Source organism: Conger conger, chromosome 4, assembly GCF_963514075.1.
Source record: "Conger conger chromosome 4, fConCon1.1, whole genome shotgun sequence".
Lineage (NCBI taxonomy): Eukaryota > Metazoa > Chordata > Actinopteri > Anguilliformes > Congridae > Conger > Conger conger.
This window is the reverse complement of record NC_083763.1, coordinates 70,434,135-70,455,290: the sequence shown is the minus strand read 5'-3', so window position 1 is coordinate 70,455,290 and position 21,156 is coordinate 70,434,135. Positions and strand designations below refer to the sequence as shown.

At 45.4% G+C, this 21,156-nt stretch overlaps 2 protein-coding genes and 1 long non-coding RNA gene across 5 annotated transcripts in view; 2 read left to right on the top strand and 1 right to left on the bottom strand.

Annotated features, from left to right (window-relative positions):
* LOC133126462 (desmoplakin-B-like) overlaps window positions 1-9,032 on the top strand; it is a 30,231-nt gene extending 21,199 nt beyond the window's left edge. The window contains exons 20-24 of one of the 2 annotated variants that reach the window (XM_061238721.1): window positions 42-125; window positions 1,085-1,192; window positions 1,860-1,958; window positions 2,606-3,103; window positions 5,162-9,032. In XM_061238721.1, the coding sequence (XP_061094705.1) occupies window positions 42-125; window positions 1,085-1,192; window positions 1,860-1,958; window positions 2,606-3,103; window positions 5,162-8,536 (4,164 nt within the window). In that variant the 3' untranslated portion in view covers window positions 8,537-9,032. Of the gene's footprint in view, window positions 1-41; window positions 126-1,084; window positions 1,193-1,859; window positions 1,959-2,605; window positions 4,433-5,161 lie in introns of both variants that reach the window. The other variant, XM_061238720.1, reaches the window with a different exon arrangement.
* A 5,110-nt stretch (window positions 9,033-14,142) lies between these two features.
* Window positions 14,143-21,156, top strand: part of tns3.2 (tensin 3, tandem duplicate 2) — an 81,681-nt gene continuing 74,667 nt past the window's right edge. The window contains exon 1 of the mRNA XM_061239609.1: window positions 14,143-14,192. The gene's annotated coding sequence lies outside the window, so the exon portion shown is untranslated. The remainder of the gene's footprint in view (window positions 14,193-21,156) is intronic.
* LOC133127721 (uncharacterized) lies at window positions 16,916-21,084 on the bottom strand. 2 transcript variants are annotated; one of them, XR_009708651.1, is made up of 4 exons: window positions 20,964-21,084; window positions 20,363-20,597; window positions 18,308-18,410; window positions 16,916-18,038 (listed from the first exon to the last, which is right to left on the bottom strand). It is a non-coding gene; the product is annotated as an uncharacterized LOC133127721 (long non-coding RNA). The 2 variants fall into 2 exon arrangements; XR_009708650.1 differs by lacking the exon at window positions 20,964-21,084 and having other exon boundaries at window positions 20,363-20,752.

The following is a 21,156-nucleotide window of genomic DNA, read 5'->3' as shown; positions in this document are numbered from 1 at the left end:
GTTTGTTGCTGACCTGGCTGTGTGTGTACCTTCATTAACAGGCCCTGAACTCTGAAATTAAAGTGAAGAGGGGAGATGTAGAAGACGTTTTTAAGGACGGAAGCACATGTGCTTCCACCATCAAGGTACGGTAAGGGTGTGGTGGGCATGGCACATCCTTCAGTGTGACAGACCGGAGAAGATCTAAGCTCCATTTATTCAGAGAAAAAACAACCTTCTTTTCAGATCCTTTAGAACATGCATTAGAGTGCATTCTCTGACACCAGTTGTATGACATGTACATTGGGCGGCCTGTAGCGTAGTGGTTAAGGTACATGACTGGTTCGATCCCCGGTGTGGCCACAATAAGATCCACACAGCTGGTGGGCCCTTCAGCAAGGCCAAATGTCATTCATGTAAAATGTAATGTAATATTAAAGGCCCGCTTGTTAACTTCCAGATAACTTCTAGTTGCTTTTCAACAAAAATTATTGCGATGGAAGCTAAGTACCTCGGTGGATGATGGTACTCATAGTTTTTAATGTCTTGCACTGGCATTTCAGTAACCTGGGAAACAACTTTGCTTAGTCAATGATACTGACCCTTTGTTACTGTTGCACTTCGCATAAGGCTACTGTGGCAATGTCAAGTACATCTGAGGTAATTAGGCATGGTTTTTTTTGGCCAAAACCTTAGCTGAATTTTCTTTTTGATATCTTACCCAATGAGTGAGTGATCAATTTGTTTCCATGGTGATGAGCTGAGCAAGGACTCCAAAATGTCCATTATTAAAGACAAAGAAAGATAATGAAATGCGGGAGACGGAAGATGAACAAGGTATCTTGTAGTGTCTGACAGTTATTTAAAATACTTCTTTTTCCTTGGGAGTATTTTTATGAGGATGTTTCCCATTATTTTTATTAGGAGATTAATTCTATACTATTGTACCATAGCTTTCTCTTTTTGCTTCTCCGTTTTTATTTAAATTTTATTTGCAACCAAAATTACTGAGTGGCCTTTTAATATTCCTACTCTGTGGCCAGCAGGTGAGATTGGCAGGTACGGATGTGATATTTATTTTTACTTTTTTATTTTTTTTGGGAAGGACTGTGAGTTGCAGCTAGCCTCCTATAGCTCCGGCCTGGAGACCCTACTCAACATCCCCATCAAGAGGACTATGCTGCAGTCCCCGGCCACCATTATCACAGAGGAGGTACTTTTGTCTAGGACAGTGGTGTCAGAAATGTGGGGGTTTTTTTGTAGTCATTTCACTGGCACAAATTGTCAGGGGTCAGATGAGTTATGAAATCAATAGGAAATATAAACAACATGACTCACTCCCCTAATTTTTATTTGGGGGTGTTGAATCCCTGGTAAATACCAATACCAGATACACTAATATTGACATTCCTATTTCATATATTTTTTAATAAAAAAATTATTGCTGAGATCAGTCCCCTTGACCCTTGCTTTAAGTGTCAAATGTGGATTATATGAAATACCCGGATAACTTCACAGGGACTAGCCTAACATAAGAGACGGATGGTGGAGTGGACTAAGCTCAGAGAAATGTGCCCTGTTTAATTGACACGGGAGACTGACGTTTCGATGTCAAACAAAACGTCTTTCTCCCCTGTCCATTAAACAGAGTGCATTACTCTGAGCTCTGTGTGCTCCACCGTCTCTTATTTCAGCCTAGTCCCCGTGAAGTTGTCCAGGTAAGGAGTCTCACATAATCTACCTGTCCTGGTTGTAGAGCGCCTATTTGATCCAAACATGTTTCTGTAACATTGCAGCCGTTGTTTCAGTGTTATATCGTGACAGTGTTACCTGAAGCCTAACGTGCCCATTCACTGACTGGAGAGAACTGTGGTTTTCAGGCCAGCGATCTGCAGGCACGCTATGTCGGGCTCCTCACCAGCTCCAACGACTACGGAAAGTTCCTGGCTGAAATGCTGAAATACATGCAGGAGCTGAAGGTAAATATATAAAAAATGTATATAATTTATATCTACTGTTATTTTTGTACTCTTAATATCTACTCTTATGCTTTACAGATTTTCTTTGTTAAGCACCTTGTGCTCGTTGCTAGAAAGGTGGTCTATAAATAAATGTATTGTTATTATTATCAGCCTCGGTGCAGTAAATTATGCACCTTTGTACAATTTTCAGAATATTTTAAGCTTGACGCCATAGATGATGTTCCATTGAAGTTGCGAGTGCTCATTTGATTTCAAATGAAAGTGGCTGAATTCAGAAGTATTTGGGGACTTATATTTAGCCTACTTTTAAATGATGCTGATTGAAATGATTCTATATTATCTTATTGTTCTATCGTGTCTTATTTATTTTTGTATTTAGAATTATTGCCATTTCCACCAAGAGTCAGACCCTTACTGCATTGTACCAATATGTGCAAGTGCATGTTAAGACAGAACTAATTAACATATTATTTGTATTAACACTGTATGCTTATTTTTGCCACATTCTAAATATTCCATCACTTGTGTGTATTTGACCTTCACTTAAAAACACTTTTAGCTTAAAACATGACATTGTGATCACTGTTCGCAAAGTAACGCACATGAACATACTAACCCAGAGCCTTGATTTCTTAACCATTTAGATCAGGAACACCAGAATTGAACTTCTGGAAGAACAGCTGCGGATCCTGCAAGAGGAGATGGAAGAGCAGAACCAGAAGAACAAGTCTCTTGAAGCGCTTCTGGCCAAATTCCAGAAGGAGCTCACAGAGTCCAAAGACCAGCTGCTCTCCATGGAAGAGGTGAAGAGGACCCACGATTTAGAGTGCCATGCTGCCAGGGACAACCTGAGCGCCACCAGCAACCAGATCGCTGAGCTGAACGACAAATTGGCCCGGCTCAACCAACTGCTGGAGGAGGAGCAGAGGAAGAAGAAGCTCCTAGAAGAGACGTACAAATACCACCAGGAGGAGTACGAGGTCATCATCCGGAAGAGGCAGAAGGAGCTGGAAGAGGTCAACTGCGCTAAGATTGATGTGGAGAACACCGTCAGGGACAAGGACCGGGAGATTGAGAGGCTGAGGATGCAGCTGGAGAACGAGGCCTCCAGGCTGCGGGAGCTGGAGTCCGAGCTCTCCAAGGTAAGGAAGCAGTACAGCCAGGAGGTAACCGACCTTAAGACTACCTACGAGTCCGAAATCCATGTCACAAAGATGCACATCCAGAACGCCTCCAAGCAGAGCGAGGATGACTCGTCGGCCTTGAGGACGCAGTACGAGGAGCTGGAAAATGAGAAGCGGGACCTGCAGGAGGAGCTTAAGAGGCTGAGGCTCTCCATGAAGGAGGTGGAGACACAAAGAAGGAGGGCGGAGGAGGAGGTGAGGCAGAAGAGGTCGGCAGGGACTGAAGAAACCAAGATAAGGACGGAGATGACTGTCCAGATTGACACACTCATCAAGGAGAGGGACGAGATTGAACTCAAGCATAAGGAGTCCCTGGCGGGTGCCAACAGGATGATTCAGGAGAAGAACAAGGAGCTCTCTACTCTCACTCAGAACCTGGAAGAGGAGTATAAGAGGAAGAGGGCCCTTGAGGCTGAAATCGCCAACCTCAAACTGGCCCTGAAAGACCTGCAGACGGAGTATGAGTCCTCCATCCAGGTCATAAATGAACTGAAGGTGTCGTCGTCGGAGGTGACCACGGTCAAAGTGGAGTTGCAGAAGCAGGCCAGTGAGAGGAGCAAGGCGGAGAAATCCATAGCAGGCCTTCAGAGCAACATCAACGACTTGCAGAAGATGTTGGCGGCGGCCAAGGCTGAGGCCGAGAGGTACAGGACAGCCAGTCTGGAGGAGGCTAGCAGGAGGCAGAGGGTGGAATCGGAGCTGAACAATGTGAGGCTGTCGATCACGGAGTACACGACCACCATCAGCTCGCTGAAGAAGCAGCAGGAGGAGGCGTCGACCACGGACAGGAAAAGTGAGCAGGACCGGAGGAGCCTCCAGGAGAACCTCGACAAGAGCCTGAGGGAGCACAAGGCCACCAGCGAGAAACTGGCACAACTGTCTGCCGAGCTGAAGGCCCTGCAGCAGCAGCTCGCCCAGGAGCAGGCGCGGGTCAGGGAGGCCAACCTCCGCAACGAGACCCTGTACAAGGCCATGGAGGAGAAGAGCAAAGCGCTAAATAGCAACACCACGGAGATCGGGAATCTGCAGAGTCTCACCCAGAAGCTGACCAAGGAGCGTCTGATGCTAGAGGAGGAGCTGAGGGCCCTCAGGCAGGAGCTGGGCGACCTGAAAAAGTCCAAGGAGAGCAGCAGCCAGGAAACCATTGCCCAGATATCCGCTCTCCAGCTTCAGCTCCAGAACAGTAGCAAATCCAGCCTGGAGTATCAGAAGATGATGGAGGAAGTGACCAAAGAAAGGGAGAAGTTAAGACTGGAAATCGAAAAAATCCAAAGGCAAATGACGGAGGTACTTTGGATCATTTCCAGATCCTACCTTTGCATCCTACCTAAGTGCCCGTGGATGGTTTTTCCTACTTGCAGGCCGCAGCAACAGCTTTGCACCTCTGATAATCACCACTTGCCTGTGCATCTGATTCCGCTACTCATTTGCCGCTACTCACACCATTTCCAAATTTGACAAAATTGAATTCTTGCTGTACAGCATGCTTGCTTTTGCATGATTCATTGTTCAATGGATCGCCTCCCATCATCGTCATGCACCAGCTAATCTGCACATATTTATTTTGTAGAGCATATATTTTGTATTTTTGTTATATTTTCTGTGCTTTTATTTTGAATGCTGATTGTGTGATTATGGTATTTTACAAACAATATACAAATGTGCAAATTTGTATTCTATGAAAAGTATACATTTTATTTCATGAGAATGCAATAGTAATACCATAATTCCTAACAATAATAGCACAATGCATGTTATATGCATACATCCTTCTGGCAGTTTGCATGTTTCTTTGAATTAACACACCACCTAAACAAATGTGGTGTGCAAATATGTGTTTGTAAACACATATTTGGGAATGCATTAACATTTTCAATGAGCATGAAATGTTTGTGATATTGTAAATATTACAATTCACATGATGCTTGTGGAAGTAGGACAATTTGCTACCTTAGACCATAATAATGCTGAATGTAATTTTCCCAATTCATATTTTGCTGTTGTTTTCATTTTCAGGCATCCAAGAAGATGCAGGAATCTCAAGGTCGCTATGACCTGATCCTGAAAGAGAGGGACAGCTTGCTGCTCAAGATGAAACAATTGGAGCAGGATCAGGCCAAGAGGAAGAAGAATGATGAGGAGCTTAATCGCATCAAGGTCACCCTGGAGTCTGAGCTCCGGCTGAAGAAGAGTCTCCAAGAGGAGAACAACAAGATCAGAAAGGATTTCGAACACTGGAAAGCTCAGTACGAGCTGAAAGAGAAACTGGTCAAGCAGTACGAATCAGAAAAGGGTACATTGCACAAGGAGAAGACCTCCCTGACGATGGAGATTGAAAGGCTTCTGTCAGAGCTGAAGCTGGTGGAGGAAAGGTACAAGGTAAAGATGAAGAGCACAGAGACGGAGATGAAAGATCTGGCCTCGCTGAGAGACAGCCTGCAGGCCGAGCTCAGAAAGCTGAAGCAGCGCCCGAATGTGTACAACAAGCAAACGCAGACTGAAATGGACACGGTGGACGGCTCAACACTCCTCTTTGATGGAATTCGCCGAAAGGTCACCGCCCATCAGCTTCACGACTGTGGGATCATTGACAAGGCCACACTCGGCCAGCTGCTCAAGGGCAAGAAGACCGTAGAGGAGGTGGCCCTCGACATCAAGCTCTATCTGAAAGGCACGGGCACTATCGCCGGCATGGGTGGCCCTGAAGGCAAAATGTCCTTCACTGAGGCGAAGAATAAAGACGTCCTCACACCACAGTGTGCATCCAGGCTCCTAGAGGCACAGGCTGCTACTGGTTTCATAATCGATCCCAAAGAAAACAAAAAAATGCCTGTGGATGTTGCCGTCACCAAGCACCTAGTGGATTTTCAGGACAGAGACCTGCTGTTGACAGCGGAAAACGCCTGCACTGGCTTTAAGGATCCCTCCACTGGCAAGCTTCTGTCTGCAGGACAGGCCATGAAGAAGGGCTGGATTGACCTGGAAACAACCCTCCGTCTGCTCCAGGCTCAGGAGTCTGTTGGAGGCATCATTGACCCTGTCCTGAGCGTCTTCCTGACCAAGGATGGCGCTCTGGACCGGGATTTAATCGACCAGGAACTATACTCGGCTCTGAATAAGAGGCCACGCTGCTACATCGAACCTGTCACACAAGAAGACGCCAGCTACATTGATCTGAAGAAGAAGTGCCGAACAGACTCAGCCACCGGCCTTCTCCTCCTCTCGGCTCCACAGAAGCCGATCATGGTGAAGGGGCTCAGAAGAGAGGTCTCCGTCAATGAGCTAGTCGACTCCCGCCTGCTCGAACCGTCCGACGTGGATAACTTAAGAGCGGGTAAAATATCAAGCGAGGATATTCAGATCAGGCTCAGGCAATACCTTCGGGGTTCGGCCTGCATCGCAGGGATCTATGACGAAGCCAGCGGCCGGACATTGCCCATCTACCAGGCTATGAAAGATGAACTACTCAGACCAGGGACAACGTTGGAGCTACTTGAAGCCCAGGCCGCGGCAGGATTCATGCTTGACCCCGTAAATAACCTGTATCTGACCGTGGAAGAGGCAGTGCAGAAAGGCCTGGTCGGCAAAGAGTACAAAGACAAGCTCCTGTCTGCTGAAAGAGCTGTGACGGGGTACACAGATCCCGCATCAGGCAAGCCCATCTCCCTGTTTCAAGCCATTGATATAGGCCTCATTGAAAAGGGACATGGTATCAGGCTCCTGGAGGCTCAGATTGCGAGTGGCGGCATTATCGACCCCAAATTTAGCCATCGCATAGATGTGGACGTGGCATATCAGCGTGGATACTTTGACAAGGAGATGAGCAGTATACTGATCAGTGAGGATGACGACACAAAGGGCTTCTTTGACCCAAACACCCAGGAGAATCTGACCTACCTGCAGCTGAAAAACAGGTGCATCACTGACAAAAAAACAGGATTGGTCTTGCTACCGCTCCTTGACAAGAAAAAGCGACAGTCCACCCAGAAGAACACCCTTCGCAAGCGTAGAGTGGTGATTGTGGACCCAGACACAAATAAAGAAATGACGGTGAAGGAAGCTTACGATAAGGACCTCATTGACTATGAAACCTACATAGAGCTCTCAGAGCAGGAGTGTGAGTGGGAGGAGATTACCATCACAGACCCCGACGGCTCCATCCGATATGTCGTCATTGACAGGAAAACGGGCATCCAGTACGATATCGACGATTGTCTTGAACAGGGCCTAATTGACCAGGCCACATTTGAAAAATACCGCTCGAAGGTGATCAATCTGACTCAGTTCATGGACATCCTCACCAAAAAGGCACGGTCGGTGACTTCTTCAACCAGCACAGAAACTTCAATCAGCAGCTCCACACTGCGTTCAGCCCCACCTCAGCCTGCCGGCTCAGCACAGCCTGCCGGCTCAAGACAGCCTGCCGGCTCAACACAGCAAGCCAGCTCGACTAAGTGCACTACCACCACACAGAGCACCACCACCGTGCAGCGTACCAGCACCACACAGCGTACAAGCACCTCAAAGTATATCAGCACAGCACAGGTTGACTCCGCGGCCCTACCTGGCTCCACACAAATAGAGCCACCGCTCTCACCGAACTCACTCAAGCACATTGCCAGCATCTCCATTATACTCGCTTCTCCGACAGAAGTGCTGGACGAGCAAGTCCCCATCGGGGCTATATTTGATGCGGATAATCTTGAGAAGATAACCATCATGGAGGCACTGCATCGCGGCATACTGGATACCATTACCGCCCAGCGTCTGCTGGAAGCTCAGGCCTGCACTGGCGGCATCATTGACCACAACACCGGGAAAAGGTTTTCGGTGCAAGAAGCCGCTCGCCAGGGCATCATAGACGATGACATGGCCACCAAGCTGAAGCCGGCACAGAAGGCGTTCTTTGGGTTTGAAGACGTGAAAACCAAGAGAAAGATGTCAGCGGTGGAGGCGATAAAGGAAAGATGGCTGCCCTATGGGGCTGGGCAGAGGTTCCTTGAATTCCAGTATGTGACGGGCGGCCTATTTGACCCCGAGATACAAAAAAGGAGGACCCTTCAGGACGTCGTCCAGAAAGGGTGGCTCGACAGCCGAGGGGCTCAGAAGCTCCAAGACACTAGGCATCACTCCAAGAACCTGACCTGCCCCAAGACCAAGCTGAAGATCTCCTACAAAGAGGCCATGGACAACTGCATGGAAGAGGAGGACAGTGGGCTGAAGATGCTCCACGCCACCTCCATGTCCTCCAAGGGGATCAGCAGCCCCTACAATGTGTCCTCTGCCCCTGGCTCTCGCAGTGGCTCCAGACCTGGGTCTCGCCGAGGCAGCGTAGACCTGAGCTCCAAATACAGCTTCAGTTACTCCTTCAGCTCCCGCTCTGCCTGTTAAACGGCAAGCCCCTGTCACGTGACACTGCAGGATTAGCCCGCTACACTTGATAAAGTTAATCTTTTCTCAGTTTTTACTCCTGGTTAGGAATCCAGGAGTGGGGAATTGACAGGTGAGGCCTTGGTACATACATTTAAGCAGATAATGCAGCGGTTTGGGCATTGATCGAGAAGATATTGAAAGGGAATATTTAGGGACACTGGGGATTTTTAAATAACAAAATTATTTTCAAGTGCTTTTTACAATTGATGCATGGAATATTAAATGCTTTTTTACGTTGCTTTTGGCTTTGCTGTTACATTTTAACTGAATATCTTCAGGTAGGAAGCTAATTCATGTTCTCAGTTTCTATTGGTGTTTCTTTTGCTTTGATAAAAAAAACAAAAAAACTGTAACAACTGTATCTTAGTTTATTGATGTACCTTAGAAATACATGTTCAAATGCTTTGGTTGATTCATTAGTTGCAATAAATTACATACAGATTCTTTAAATTAAGTCGCTTGTCGTTTCATCCTTGCAAATCAATATTTTTGCAGCTCTCTCTCAAAGACTCGAATAAAAATGCATCAATTTCATTTTTGTAGAGATTACCATCTCTTAATCATGTTTCCTTCACACATTTGCAATAGTTACACTGGCCAATTTCAATCCTATCCAGAGTTGGCTTAACAGACAACTATAGCACAGAGGACAGGCATGGATGTGAAGCAATGGTAATTAGCATAGTGTTAATTCACATCTCTTGCACCTCCCCCAGGATGACTGGTACATGTAGCGCAGTCTCAAAAGTTGTGACAGGACCAGGGACATTTGCAAAAGTGTACCTCCTTGTCTAGTAGTCATCATTTTATTTTCATTTTCCAGCAACACATGGAAGGGGCACAAATCAGAAAAAACATTCCTGACCCAGACTGCATTCTTGGATTTAGCATGCATTCATTTATTAATTTATTGAATGTTTATTTGAGTAGGGACAATGCCAAGAGACAAAGCATCATGACTGACAATTTACACCAGGTTCATGTTGCTGATGTTCTGCATACAGAGATTATAGCTATTGCTAGTTTCCAACTCCCATCCCTAGTTAGGCTTTTTTATGAAAATAAAATAAAAATATTTAAAATAAGACAGAAAGTGTTAAATGGAAGATGTTAAGAAATGTACACACTTAGAATACAAACATTCAATAGATGTTAAATACATACACAAATATCACATTGGTACTAAAAAAAGAAAAAACGTGTGTTATACATTACACATATAAAAGGTGGTAGAAAAGTATTTAATAACAAGCTAACTTGATATGATGACTAAACATAACATGAGCACCCACACGGCTGCTAGCCACACTGATTGCAGAGCTGAGGTGGGTCAGAAAGTAAAAGTCCTGCCATGTACCATGTGTTTCTTCCATGCATGCACTCGGCCAGCACACAGTAATTTCACCGATTTCCTGACCGATGAAATGTGCTAATTAGCAAATCCAGGTGATTATGGCAAAATACTGGGGAGGCATTTTACTTTCTGAACCTGGATTTCCACCTCTGCAGCAGGGTTGACCATTACTTCTTGAGTCCTTTTTAGCTATACACATGCACTTGGTTCTCAGTAGTGAAGAAAGAGTCACTTTGAAAGATTCCTTGCGCTTCGTAAACCTTGCTCTGTCATTATCTGAACACATGGCGACGTCTCTGCACAAAAGGCTTCGTTTCATAATTTCATTATCGATGATTAATTTGCCATGCACATCCTAATTGGTCACATCCTGACACTTCAAAGGATCAGGAAGGTCCCCTGTTTAAAGAAATAAATCCCCCCCCTCCCCTTTCTCTTCATAATAGAGTTACCCACTGTGTCTCCTGCACCTGCAATACCACACCTGGAGCACTGGTGAAGCAGAATGGTATGCACTCCCAACTCTAGGCATATCAAAGCCCACTTTGCATACAAGAGACCACACAGTACTACAAGAGTAGAGGGGGTGGGGGTTATCTTGTGCCTGTGCATTCAGATGTATAAGGACTGGAGACAGCTTCCGCTTGGCGGTTGGGAGCTGCTCAATGGCGCATGAAGCCAGTTCATAGAGACTGCCAGTACTTCACAAAATAATATCATAGTTCATAGTTCATAAATTCATAGTTTTGAATGGACTTGTTGGCACCAGAGGCTTACTAAGCTACAATACCTCACTGGTCAGGGGGATATGTCTGCCCCTGGTCCCCTGTGTCTGTGTGTAGGCTACCAGCTAGCATCACTGGAGGAACCATGTCTCACTTAAAACCCAGGAGTATCATATTTTCGAGAATGGTTAAATGGTTCAGTAGACCTTGTTTATTTTTGACCTTCCATTGAACTGTACAACCAGCTCAGTCCAACTGATCCATGGCTTCCCTCTGTGTGCTGGTGTACCTCCATATTCCCTCTTTCACGGTCTCTTTGTCACGTCAGATTTGTCCCAGGGGATGAAGTATATTAAACTTTGATTTAACTTTTCCCCTATGGGTGTATTGCATTTGATTAATCACAGTGTGTGCAGGTACATATAGAGGATTAGCACCATCATTTATGGACACAAGCAACATTAAATTGCCGGGAGACACAGTGTGCATTCGGCTTCCATTGAAAATCGATTATTTAGCATTATCTGATGCGCATTTGTTTCACATTTATTCAATTAATATAATGTTCAACATGACTTCCGTGTTTTCATTTTCCCCTCTCCTATTGAATGGAAGCTTTCTTGGTCATTCTCATTTAGGAAATGTTTCTTGATGAGGATTCACCACTGGGTGGCACTAGTAGTTGTTTCGACGTTGATAGAATCTCAGTGATGTCCTGACGCTCTGAGCGAATTACGAGTATGACTTGGGCTACTGCAAAATGCAATTAAAACATTCAAAATAACATCAGACATTCTTTGTGTTTTGGGAGAGGCAAAACACTTTTTGAAAATTACAATCAAATGAAATGAAAGTGATAAAGTTATAACATCGAATTGGAAATTGGTAAGTTTCCTACAATGCTTCGGAATCTGTAAGCTAATGTCATGTCATGGAGGCAATGAGCTTGTACACGAAGAAAAAGCTTGAACTGGTTGTGCCACTTCAACGTGTACATACAACACCGATTGGTAATGTTATTGCAACGTAAAAATAAACAAATATTTTAGTTTCTTTTGTAGCCAACAGATTTATATTTATATTTATATTTGAAACCGATTCATTTGGGAGACGTCCTGTGCATAATACAAAGATATTAGAAATATTGGCGTTCATTCCCAGTGAACATGTTTGTGGTGAAAAGGCGGTAGGCGGCTACAGAGTAAAATGTTCAGTGTTAAATTAACTCTTACAAGTGTAGCTACATGCGGTCGCATTTGGACAAAGTAAGGTTGGAGTAACACTGGACATTTTACTGTGTAGGCTGCATTTGATTGGATAAAGTTGAGAGCGTATATCGCCAGGCTAGTATAGGCCTATCCGGGTTATTGGGGATCATCCTATTTTTCTAGTCTATGGGATCATCATATACTGACTTCACGTCAAAATGCTGTAAAAAAAGAAGGTTCAACACCGGAATGCCCTGAGTGTAGTACTTAGGGCTATATTTAGCTAAATTAGGCGTTTTGGATCAAATCAATTAAATACTGCAAATGCCTAGGTGATAAGTAATCACTGAAAAATGTTTGATGGCCCGAATGAGTTTATGAGGCTATTGATTTTGGACAATGATATCATGATTATATTGGATTTAAGGATTTGCACGCGAGTTTGCTAGATAATGTTTAACCATCGTAATCCAAATATTCATTAGTGTAAATCTTGTGACCCTATGTCACTTTCAGTAGATCACAGTCCTTGCACAGTCCTTGCACATTTGCACAAAAATGTGTCACAGCTCTTGTTAGTCTTGGCGTATAACACAGAACACGTTTCGTTGTTGCATTTGTGAATTTGGGAAAACAAAGAACACTTAGTAGGCTAGGCTACAAAACGGAATATTTTAAAAGCTACCCTTGGTATACATTTAAATCATAATGACTTGAGTCTCAAGTTTGCTTAGGCTTAGACTGGTAGTTTCATGCCACAACAACGTAGCCTGTATATTCGCAAGGAGTACAATCAAGAAATAATTCAGCCGCATCTTCTTGCTCTAGCCTGTCAGTGTTTGACAGACATCAACATCGGCGAACTGTCTGTGTGTTCCACGCTACATTTTTAGAGCCTGTGTATTCAGGCAGTATATTTTTTTACGGGATGTTCGCTACAAATAACTTTAGTGGCCAAATGTTCATTTTTGCCACTTGGTGACTTGACTAATCAACTTCGTGTCTAAACTGGTGTAAACAGGGGTTTAGCTGACCAGGAGGAAAACAAAATTGTGAGATAATATGTATGACTGCCTGGCTTAGTCATCGAATACCCCAGCCAGAAAGAACCGACGAAGAGATTTGTTTCTACCGCGGCTCTGGCACCTAAAGTAAATACCACATATATTGTGAAATTCCCTACACAGGTCCCATTTATTGTTTCCCTTTGTTTAATTCAAGAGCACACAGTCTCGGGTGCTATCTTTAAAATGGATTTTTAATTAAATGCACCATTTCACAATTTCTTGTATGTTTGAATTGCTAACAAACTCAGCAATTGTGTGAAAAAGGCCACTGCTTACACAATGAATTGTATTGTTGCAGTGTCACTTTGATCGTGTACACATACCAAAAATGTTACCGTGTAAAATATCTCTTTTTAATAATACCGCTCAACAGGAACGGAGAGGCAGGCAGTAAAACAAAGGGCATTCTTCTCCCTTTCCCTGAGAAACATGCACTCTGGCTGCGGCGTGCACCGGCGACCCAAACAGAACAGCGATTTAAGGAACTCGGGTAAATGATACACTTTTTAAATCTGTGCACAAACCCAGCGGCGTGCACGTGCCCGCTCCGTCTTCCTGTTATTTCAGCCCTCCTGCTCCACACCCTCCCCCTCCACCCCAGCACACACACACACACACACACCCTCCCCAGCAGCCGGCCCGCTCTGGTGCGAATGGGAGTCGGGGAGAGGGAGGGAGCAGCCTAGTTAAGGAAGCCACACAGAGAGGGGATTGTGTGCTCCTGGATCCCTGGCCGTACCGGCAGCAGCAGCAGCAGCAGCAGCAGCAGCAGTGAGCGCTAGCAGTAGCGACAGCGGCAGTGAAGGAGAAGGAGGAAGAGGAGGAGGAGAAGGAGGAGGAGGAGGAGGTGGGGAGTCGTCAAAAGGCCGGAGACGCAGACTGTTCATACCCCCGGTCTGCACCACAGCGGGATCAGTCAGGGCAAAGTACACACTGAGAGCAGTCAGTACTCTCTCTCTCTGTCTCTCTCTCATCTCAGATCTCCTCCAGGTTTTCCTGCACAGAGAGGATCTACAACTTTTTTTGCCCACCCTTTCCCCCCCCACAACCCTGCCCCCTCGTCTCTCCCAGTCAGCCTTCTGTGTTTTGGGACACTGTTTTTCTGGGAGTTTTTATGGACTTTTGATTTTGTATTTTTATTTTTTTGCTGTTATTACTCTGCCTGAGGGACTACAACAACCACACACCGCTCCCCCCACCCTAGCCCACCCCCACAACCGGCACCAACGACCCCTCACCCCGAATCTCCCGTGTGTGAAGGTAAAGTAGAGACCTTTTTCTTCTTCTGCCTAATGGTGCCTCTGTGTTAAACTGACTGGAGCATTTCATGTTTTTTACTCTGTAGCACAATTACAAGGTTGCAAGTGCTCTCTCCTCCCCCCTTCTCTCTCTCTCTCTCTCTCTCTCCCTCCCTGCCTGCCTCTATGTGTTTAATCAGTTCTTATTACAGGCTGTGAATAGGTGAAGTGGAAATATTTAAGCCTGGCGTGGAGAAAAAAAAACCGCTTTGCTCACTTTATTTACTTTGGCTCTGTTGCTTTTTAAAGAGGAGGTTGGGCTGGTGGGGTGGGGGTTAGGTAGGGCTCTCCAGCATGGCTGCCTGTACTTTGCACAGTGCCATGATCTGAGCCGGCTTGCAAATATTCAGTTACTGCTTCATTTCAACAGAATTCAGAGACTGGGGGAGTATTGGACTCCCGAAATCTTGTTAGAATGAAGCCATAACTGGATATCTATCCGTAGGCAAGCTCAGTCAGTTATGGCTACTTTATAACAAAATTCAGAGTTTGGGGATAGGAGTAGGGTTAGAGGGTGTTGTGGGAGTAAGAGGTAAAGGCGATTTTTGGCACTCTTGGTCTCTGTCACAGCTGGCATTTGGTATGTAGCAGCCTGGAGGCCATGTTTAGACACCCATTGTTAATGACATGTAAGAAGTTCCATTTAGCTCATTTCCCAGGCTCTGCTACCTGTAATAGCCTGTGTTTATCTCCTCACCTGGGGCTCTTCTCTCCTCTCTATCTCTCGCTTTCTATCTCCGTTTCTTTCTCTGGGTCTGATAAGAGGGGGCTAAGCAGAGTTGCCAAAGCAGTGGTCTGGGGGAAAAAAAAGCGATTGATCCAGATTACCTGACCGCCACGAGGGGGAGAGTCTCTGTGTGGCACCCTCCTCAGGCGTCAGGTCCGTTAAAACCCTTTAAGGTGTGAGGTCACAAGTACGTGATTAGAATGTTATTCAACCGATCATTCTAATGCTGATGTAACATTTAACTGCTGGTCATTTAAATTCTGGAACATTGAGAATTAGAGGTGTAGAACACGGACCTGGAATTTAGAAAAGAGAAGGAAAAAAAAGCCTAGTGTTCAGAGGGTTATGCATGAGGAGGTATGGTGGTTAGAGTGACCAGCTCCAGATACACATGTAGACACTGAGAGCAGAACTGTCTGTCACAGCCAGCATGTGCAACCCATTAAAATGGGAATCTTTTGCAGGAAAGAAAGAGCCAAAAAAAAAAGGCCTAATCCATTTTGGAACGCATTCCATTATAACTTTGGGAATGGAGCAGATAATTGGATATTGTGAGTTTGGGAACGCTTTTTTGGCTGTAGCTGAACACCCCCCTTTTATTTGGCCGGGGGGTTTGGGTGAGCGATTGCGAACCTTATTGTATTGTTTTGCACAGTGAGCCGAGACAAATGGTCTTAAAAATGGTCCGAAAAAGCGCACAAGATAAACAAGGCTAAGAATACACACATGACCCAGAGCTGATGTCTTCCCAATCATGGGGTTTGTTTGTTCGAGCTCCAGCTATGAATGGTGGTAAAAAAGGCAACAGAAATCAGCAGAGCCAAACAGGAAACAAACAGTGGACTGTGACATTAAGGCCTGGGCTCTGCTTTCTCCGGCCAATCATTACATAACATGCAACCGACAGAACAGCAGCATCTTCCCAAGGGCTACAACTCTTCCTCTTTGGTTTTCTGCTCTAAACAGACATAGAGGTAGCTCGGGAAACTTGTTGGGAGAATACACTTCTTTTAAGCGAGTCAAGTCCGGGTTTTAAGGTGACAGCTGCTTACTTTCCTTATCTGTTTCCTCGTGCGTCACATGACGAGGGAGTCTTTACTCAATGCTGCCCTGTGGACTCCAGTTCTCTTCTCTTTGTTTTCTGAGCACACGCCTGTTTGCAAGTGTGTTACGTGTTACATGTTACTTGCTGTACGTTCTTTGGGGCCCTGTAAGGACCCCACAAGATTAAAAAAAAAATGAAATCCAACAGGGTACTGAAGGCTGCAAAAATGTTCTTCCCTTATAAGTGCACCCATTACATTGTTTGTTGGCTTCGTCTAAGACGAACGAGTGAAATAATTGGACCAGCAGCACAAAGCAGAAGTATTCAGTGCCATAGTATTCAGTGGCATAGACGGGAGCACGTGGATAAACTGGCCTGACCAGCTTCAGACAGAATACAAACACCCGTCGGTGATAGAGAGCCCAGGTGAGCTGGGACATGAAAGGGGCGAATGAATCATTCTGCTGCTGTATGATCTCAGCCCCGTTTTGGGCAGGATGGGGAGTCAGTCACGCTCACACTCCCAGGTCTGCATCGCCCTGTTGTTTGGGCGGGGCTGGGGGTGTTGGGGTGGGGGCACACACACGTGTGCTCTGTCTGGCAAGGCTGGAAGCTCACCTGAGCCCCAGGCAGTGTGTGGAGGTGTGTGGGCAAACCGCAGACTCAAAGCTGGCTGGGATTTCAAACGGGCGCAGTGATCATCTGCCTAAATCCAGAAGAGCTGCCCACTGCTAAATCACCCCCACCCCCACCCCCACCCCCACCCTCTTTATAAACCCACAAGGAAAGTGTTTCCCTCTGCAGTGACATAACAGCATTGGACACTTTTGTAGAAAGATAAAAAATTAGGAGAGTTTCCAAGATTTTTTATTAGAAGCAAGTAAATAAATCACCTAATTCCAGACACATTTCTTCAGCTGACAGTTGCATGCTCTAATGTTTGAACTTTCAGTTGTGTAGACTTGTATGTGGGCGGAAAAAGTACTTTCTGAATATGTCATACTAATTTAATAACATTGTATGGGTAGTCCAAGTGCACTTCTCTGGAAATGTAACTTTCGAACTTGGATAGACGATATAACTTTTCCTGCTTTTTATCATCTTCAATTTTTAAAATATTTGACTGACTTTTTCATTCGTAAAGCATACGTCTTCCTATGACTGAGCAACAACCTGGGAACAACCCTCAATTGGGCTGAAGTGGCAGAGGAAGGGAAATAAATCGGCCATCTCGTTGTAAAAAAAGACGAGTTTCCCTTCCCGTTTCTTGATGTGTGGCCATTTCTAAAGGACACCGGAGCCCAGTGAATACCATGGCGACGTTGCCGGGCAGAAGACCTGAGAATTAACCGCTTCCAGTACCTTCTCTTCATGAGCCCAGAACTCCCCCCCCCAGACTGCCTGAAGAGTGGGGAGTGGGAGAATATTAATCTGAGTGATGCTGAAGTTGAAAGCCCTGCGCAGGTGTGAGGTGTGCCTCGTCTTCATCGCCCGCCGTTTCCGCGGTGGCGGCTTCGCCTGCTAACCGCTTTTAAAGGATCAAACGCCCACTGCCATTATCGCACCTTTTCATTTGGGGGGGAAACCGCGCTTGGCTCGGATCCCGCGCGGGGCAGCGTGCGGCCGAGCTTCCCCCAGCCCGTCACCGGGGCGGCAGAGTCGTGCTGGGTGCGCGGTCATTGCTTTAAGAGTTTCTCTTCTGTAATCAGCGTCCGACTTTACACGCACTGCTCCTGTGTTCCGATCCTAATGCCCGCTTTCGTTTTGGTGGGGGGGGGGTGGTAGGGGTTGCTGTCTGGTCACCGTGGTTACGTGCGCTGATGGATGTTGCAATATCTGGCCTTGTGTGGCCTTGTGTCCCTGTGAAAGTGCGTGACCTCCGCTGTACAGTTGTACTGTTGTACGCTTGGCGCCTTCTTCGCTTTCTGTTTTGTCACTCTTTTTCACTTCACTCCTTCCTTCCCTCTCTGGCAGGGCTGAACAGGGTTTTAATCTGGGGAAACATTTCATCTCACCCTTTGTAAAGGATAGATACCCTGCAGGTGGGAGTCACGTTTCAATGATGAGATTCATCATACAGTATTTTGTATAATTAATACCAGATTAAATCGCTATGTGGTAAATGACTGAAGGCAGAACTGCAGTTGTGTCTTTCAGAGGAAGAAAGCTTTGTGTTTCCTTCGTTTCCTGTGTCTTTGAAAGCACCAGTGGCTTGCATGTGGGCTTGTATATGCTTGTATAAGCAGTTCAGTGTAAGTACAACAGCAAAGTCCCACCTGCAGCCCTTAAAACGCATTAAATGTACCTTAACGCGATAACACGCCCGCACTCCTCTGCTCCACCGGCTCTCTGATGTCCGCCACTGATGGGAATGTTGCATTATTTAAACATCTGCGTGCTGTGTACATCTGTGTGTACGTGAGAGAGAGAGCGAGAGAGAGCGTTAGAGAGAGAGTTTGCTGAGATAGGCTGCATAAAAAAGGGGGAAAACATTTATTTTACAGTGACATCTCGCGCACAAACCATCTCAGGTGTTTATATTACACTTGCAGTTGGAGCATGTAGCAGATACTCTTACCTAGAGTGACTTACTCAGCTTACTTTTCGTTTCACATCCATGTAGTTGCATATGTACTGAAGCCGTACAGGTTCCGGACCAGCGCTTCACCTGGGCACTGAGAACCGACAACAGTGAACCGGCCTCCAAAGCCGCTTCCATGACCGCTATGCTACACGGCCGTCACAAACCAGCTATGGGAATGTTCCTCCTCACACACTATAGCAGATAGACTTGGATGGACACTCGGGTTTTTGGTAGGTCCTCTCTTCCATCCCCAGACAGTGCCCAAAAGGCATGGGGGGTGGCTGTTGAGAAGGCATTCCGTTTTAGACAGTGCGCCGAGGGGGACGGGGGTGATTCGGGGAGAGATGCAGCGGTAATGAGCGATTCTGACGCATACTTTCAGCTCCGCGCCGACAGCGCTCGTGCTTACACAAAAACACGTTCCTGGGGGCGATGCGTTTTGGAAGCAGAGCGCTTCAGACACTTTAATCTCCTGCATCTGCCCCGCCGGCCTGTCGCGGCTTGTCGAGCGGGTTTACGGGTGAGCCGGGGCTTGGGTTACGGAGCCCGTGTGTGGGCCTCCAACACCTCATCAGCCTCTGTTTGTTCTCGCCCTTCAGGACGAAATACCACCTTCCACCTAAACCAGGCGTACTATTCAAAAAATAATAATAATAACAACGCTAAAGAATGTGATAACGTGATTACACGCTAAAGCGAAGGCTGTTTAAATGCCGTTTATATTTGCTAAAGGTGACATTTTTTATTCAGCAGCGTCACTGTGAAATTGGGTTCAGCTCGTACCTTTGCTCATTTTATTCTGAATTCTGTTGGATAAGTGGTGATCGCAGGAGATTAGAAATTTGATTCAACCACCAATACTGTTCAAAAACCTGCAACAGTTCAGTATCATGTTGTAATAGGCTTGAAACAGCCCCAGTTACGTGATTTTTCTAATCAGGAAGTTTTAAAACCTCTACAGCCTTTTCCTAGTTTGAATCACAAACGTATCTATATCTGAGAAAATAACATGCATAAAAACGTGCAAAGCTCAATACCTCTCTCACAAAAGAAACAGGGACGTGCCAATGTTACCCTACGCTTTGTGGTTAATTGGGCTAAACCATACTGCTTTGTTGTCATGACGATATTTTTGCTGATTATCATAGTTCATAGTAATTTAAGAAAAAAAAATTCAAGTGAAATTTAATTAACTGGAATCTGTGTAATTCATTCTGAGTTTACAATAGCAGTCTGTTAATTAGCACTGACCTGTTAACTTTAACGACCGTAAACAACATAAAAAGTTACCAGTGTCCATTTCTATGGGGCCACTGTTTCCATGACAACAGATGAACGGATAATCATATCAGATATACTATAGTAGCTACTGTTTTGTGAGTATTTAAAAAAGCATGTTTGTAAACGTTTTTGCGTTTCACATCAATCGTACATATTTTTTAATACGTGTGTGTAGGACTTTTAGGAATTCACAAACAGATAATTTCATATTTCTATGATATACAGAAGCTAAAATAGAAATGATGTTTGTCAGTTTCAGAGCGCATTGATATCGTGAACTATATATTTTGTCTTCTCTGCATCGAATCATTAGCGTATTTACACTTCACACTCACATGTGTCCACCTAGGTGCAATATGAGAATAGGCCATGCTTGTGTTCATCTGAGACTACTATCGCACGATTTAGCTCATTTTGAACTCAAGAAAACGCTGGCCTCTGTAAAACAATACGGCGTGTTTTTTTTCCCCTAATCTGCTAAGAAACGAAACGTACCCGGTGTGGACGGCACCTCTCGTCTCCTTCTCATTCGGCGTCGGGGATATTTATTATCGTAAACTCTCCGCCGGGTTGCTCGCTTCTCTGATTCTCTGGAAAGGCCCGGGTGACTCACCGTGAACCCAGACGTTCACACCGGCGGCGACCTGCGCACACTGAATCCATTCATCTCACGATGTGAAGTCAGGTCATTATGCGCTTCTGTCCACATCGCTGTCTTATTAGACCGCTCCTGTTGTGCAAAGTCAGTTAAAAAAGGTATTTGACCCGGTCCTACAGGCTGCGTCCAATTTAATTAATGGTCTCATTCAGGCACTGCGGGATTACGGAAAATTAATGAAAGCAAACAGGAAAGTCGTAAGTAAAATAAACTCTTAATTGCTAAAATTGTTGGCAGAAATTGTTGGCAGCGCGGTGGAGTCTGGGGATTGATATAGCATCGGGTGACAGGAATTGCAAGATCGCTGCTTTTCGCGCAGAGGTTTTGTGCTTCGCCCTCTCACGTTTTTAAATTTATGATTATGCGGTAGGTTCTCATTATCTTTGCCTCTTTGTATAATATACAAAGTCAAACAGAAAACAAATTACAATCACGTACCTGTAGGCTATTTAGGTCTGCGAATATAAGATTGCTCCGCAACATTCTTGTGCGCAGGGGTTGGATTAATTTCTCAAAGTAATTTGAGCAAATAGGGGGTGGAATCTATCCCTAAATCTAATCTTTTAGAAGTGATTAGAGGAGAGTGAATGTGATATGCAGGCCTAACTAGTGTGTGGGCTACTGCGGCAAA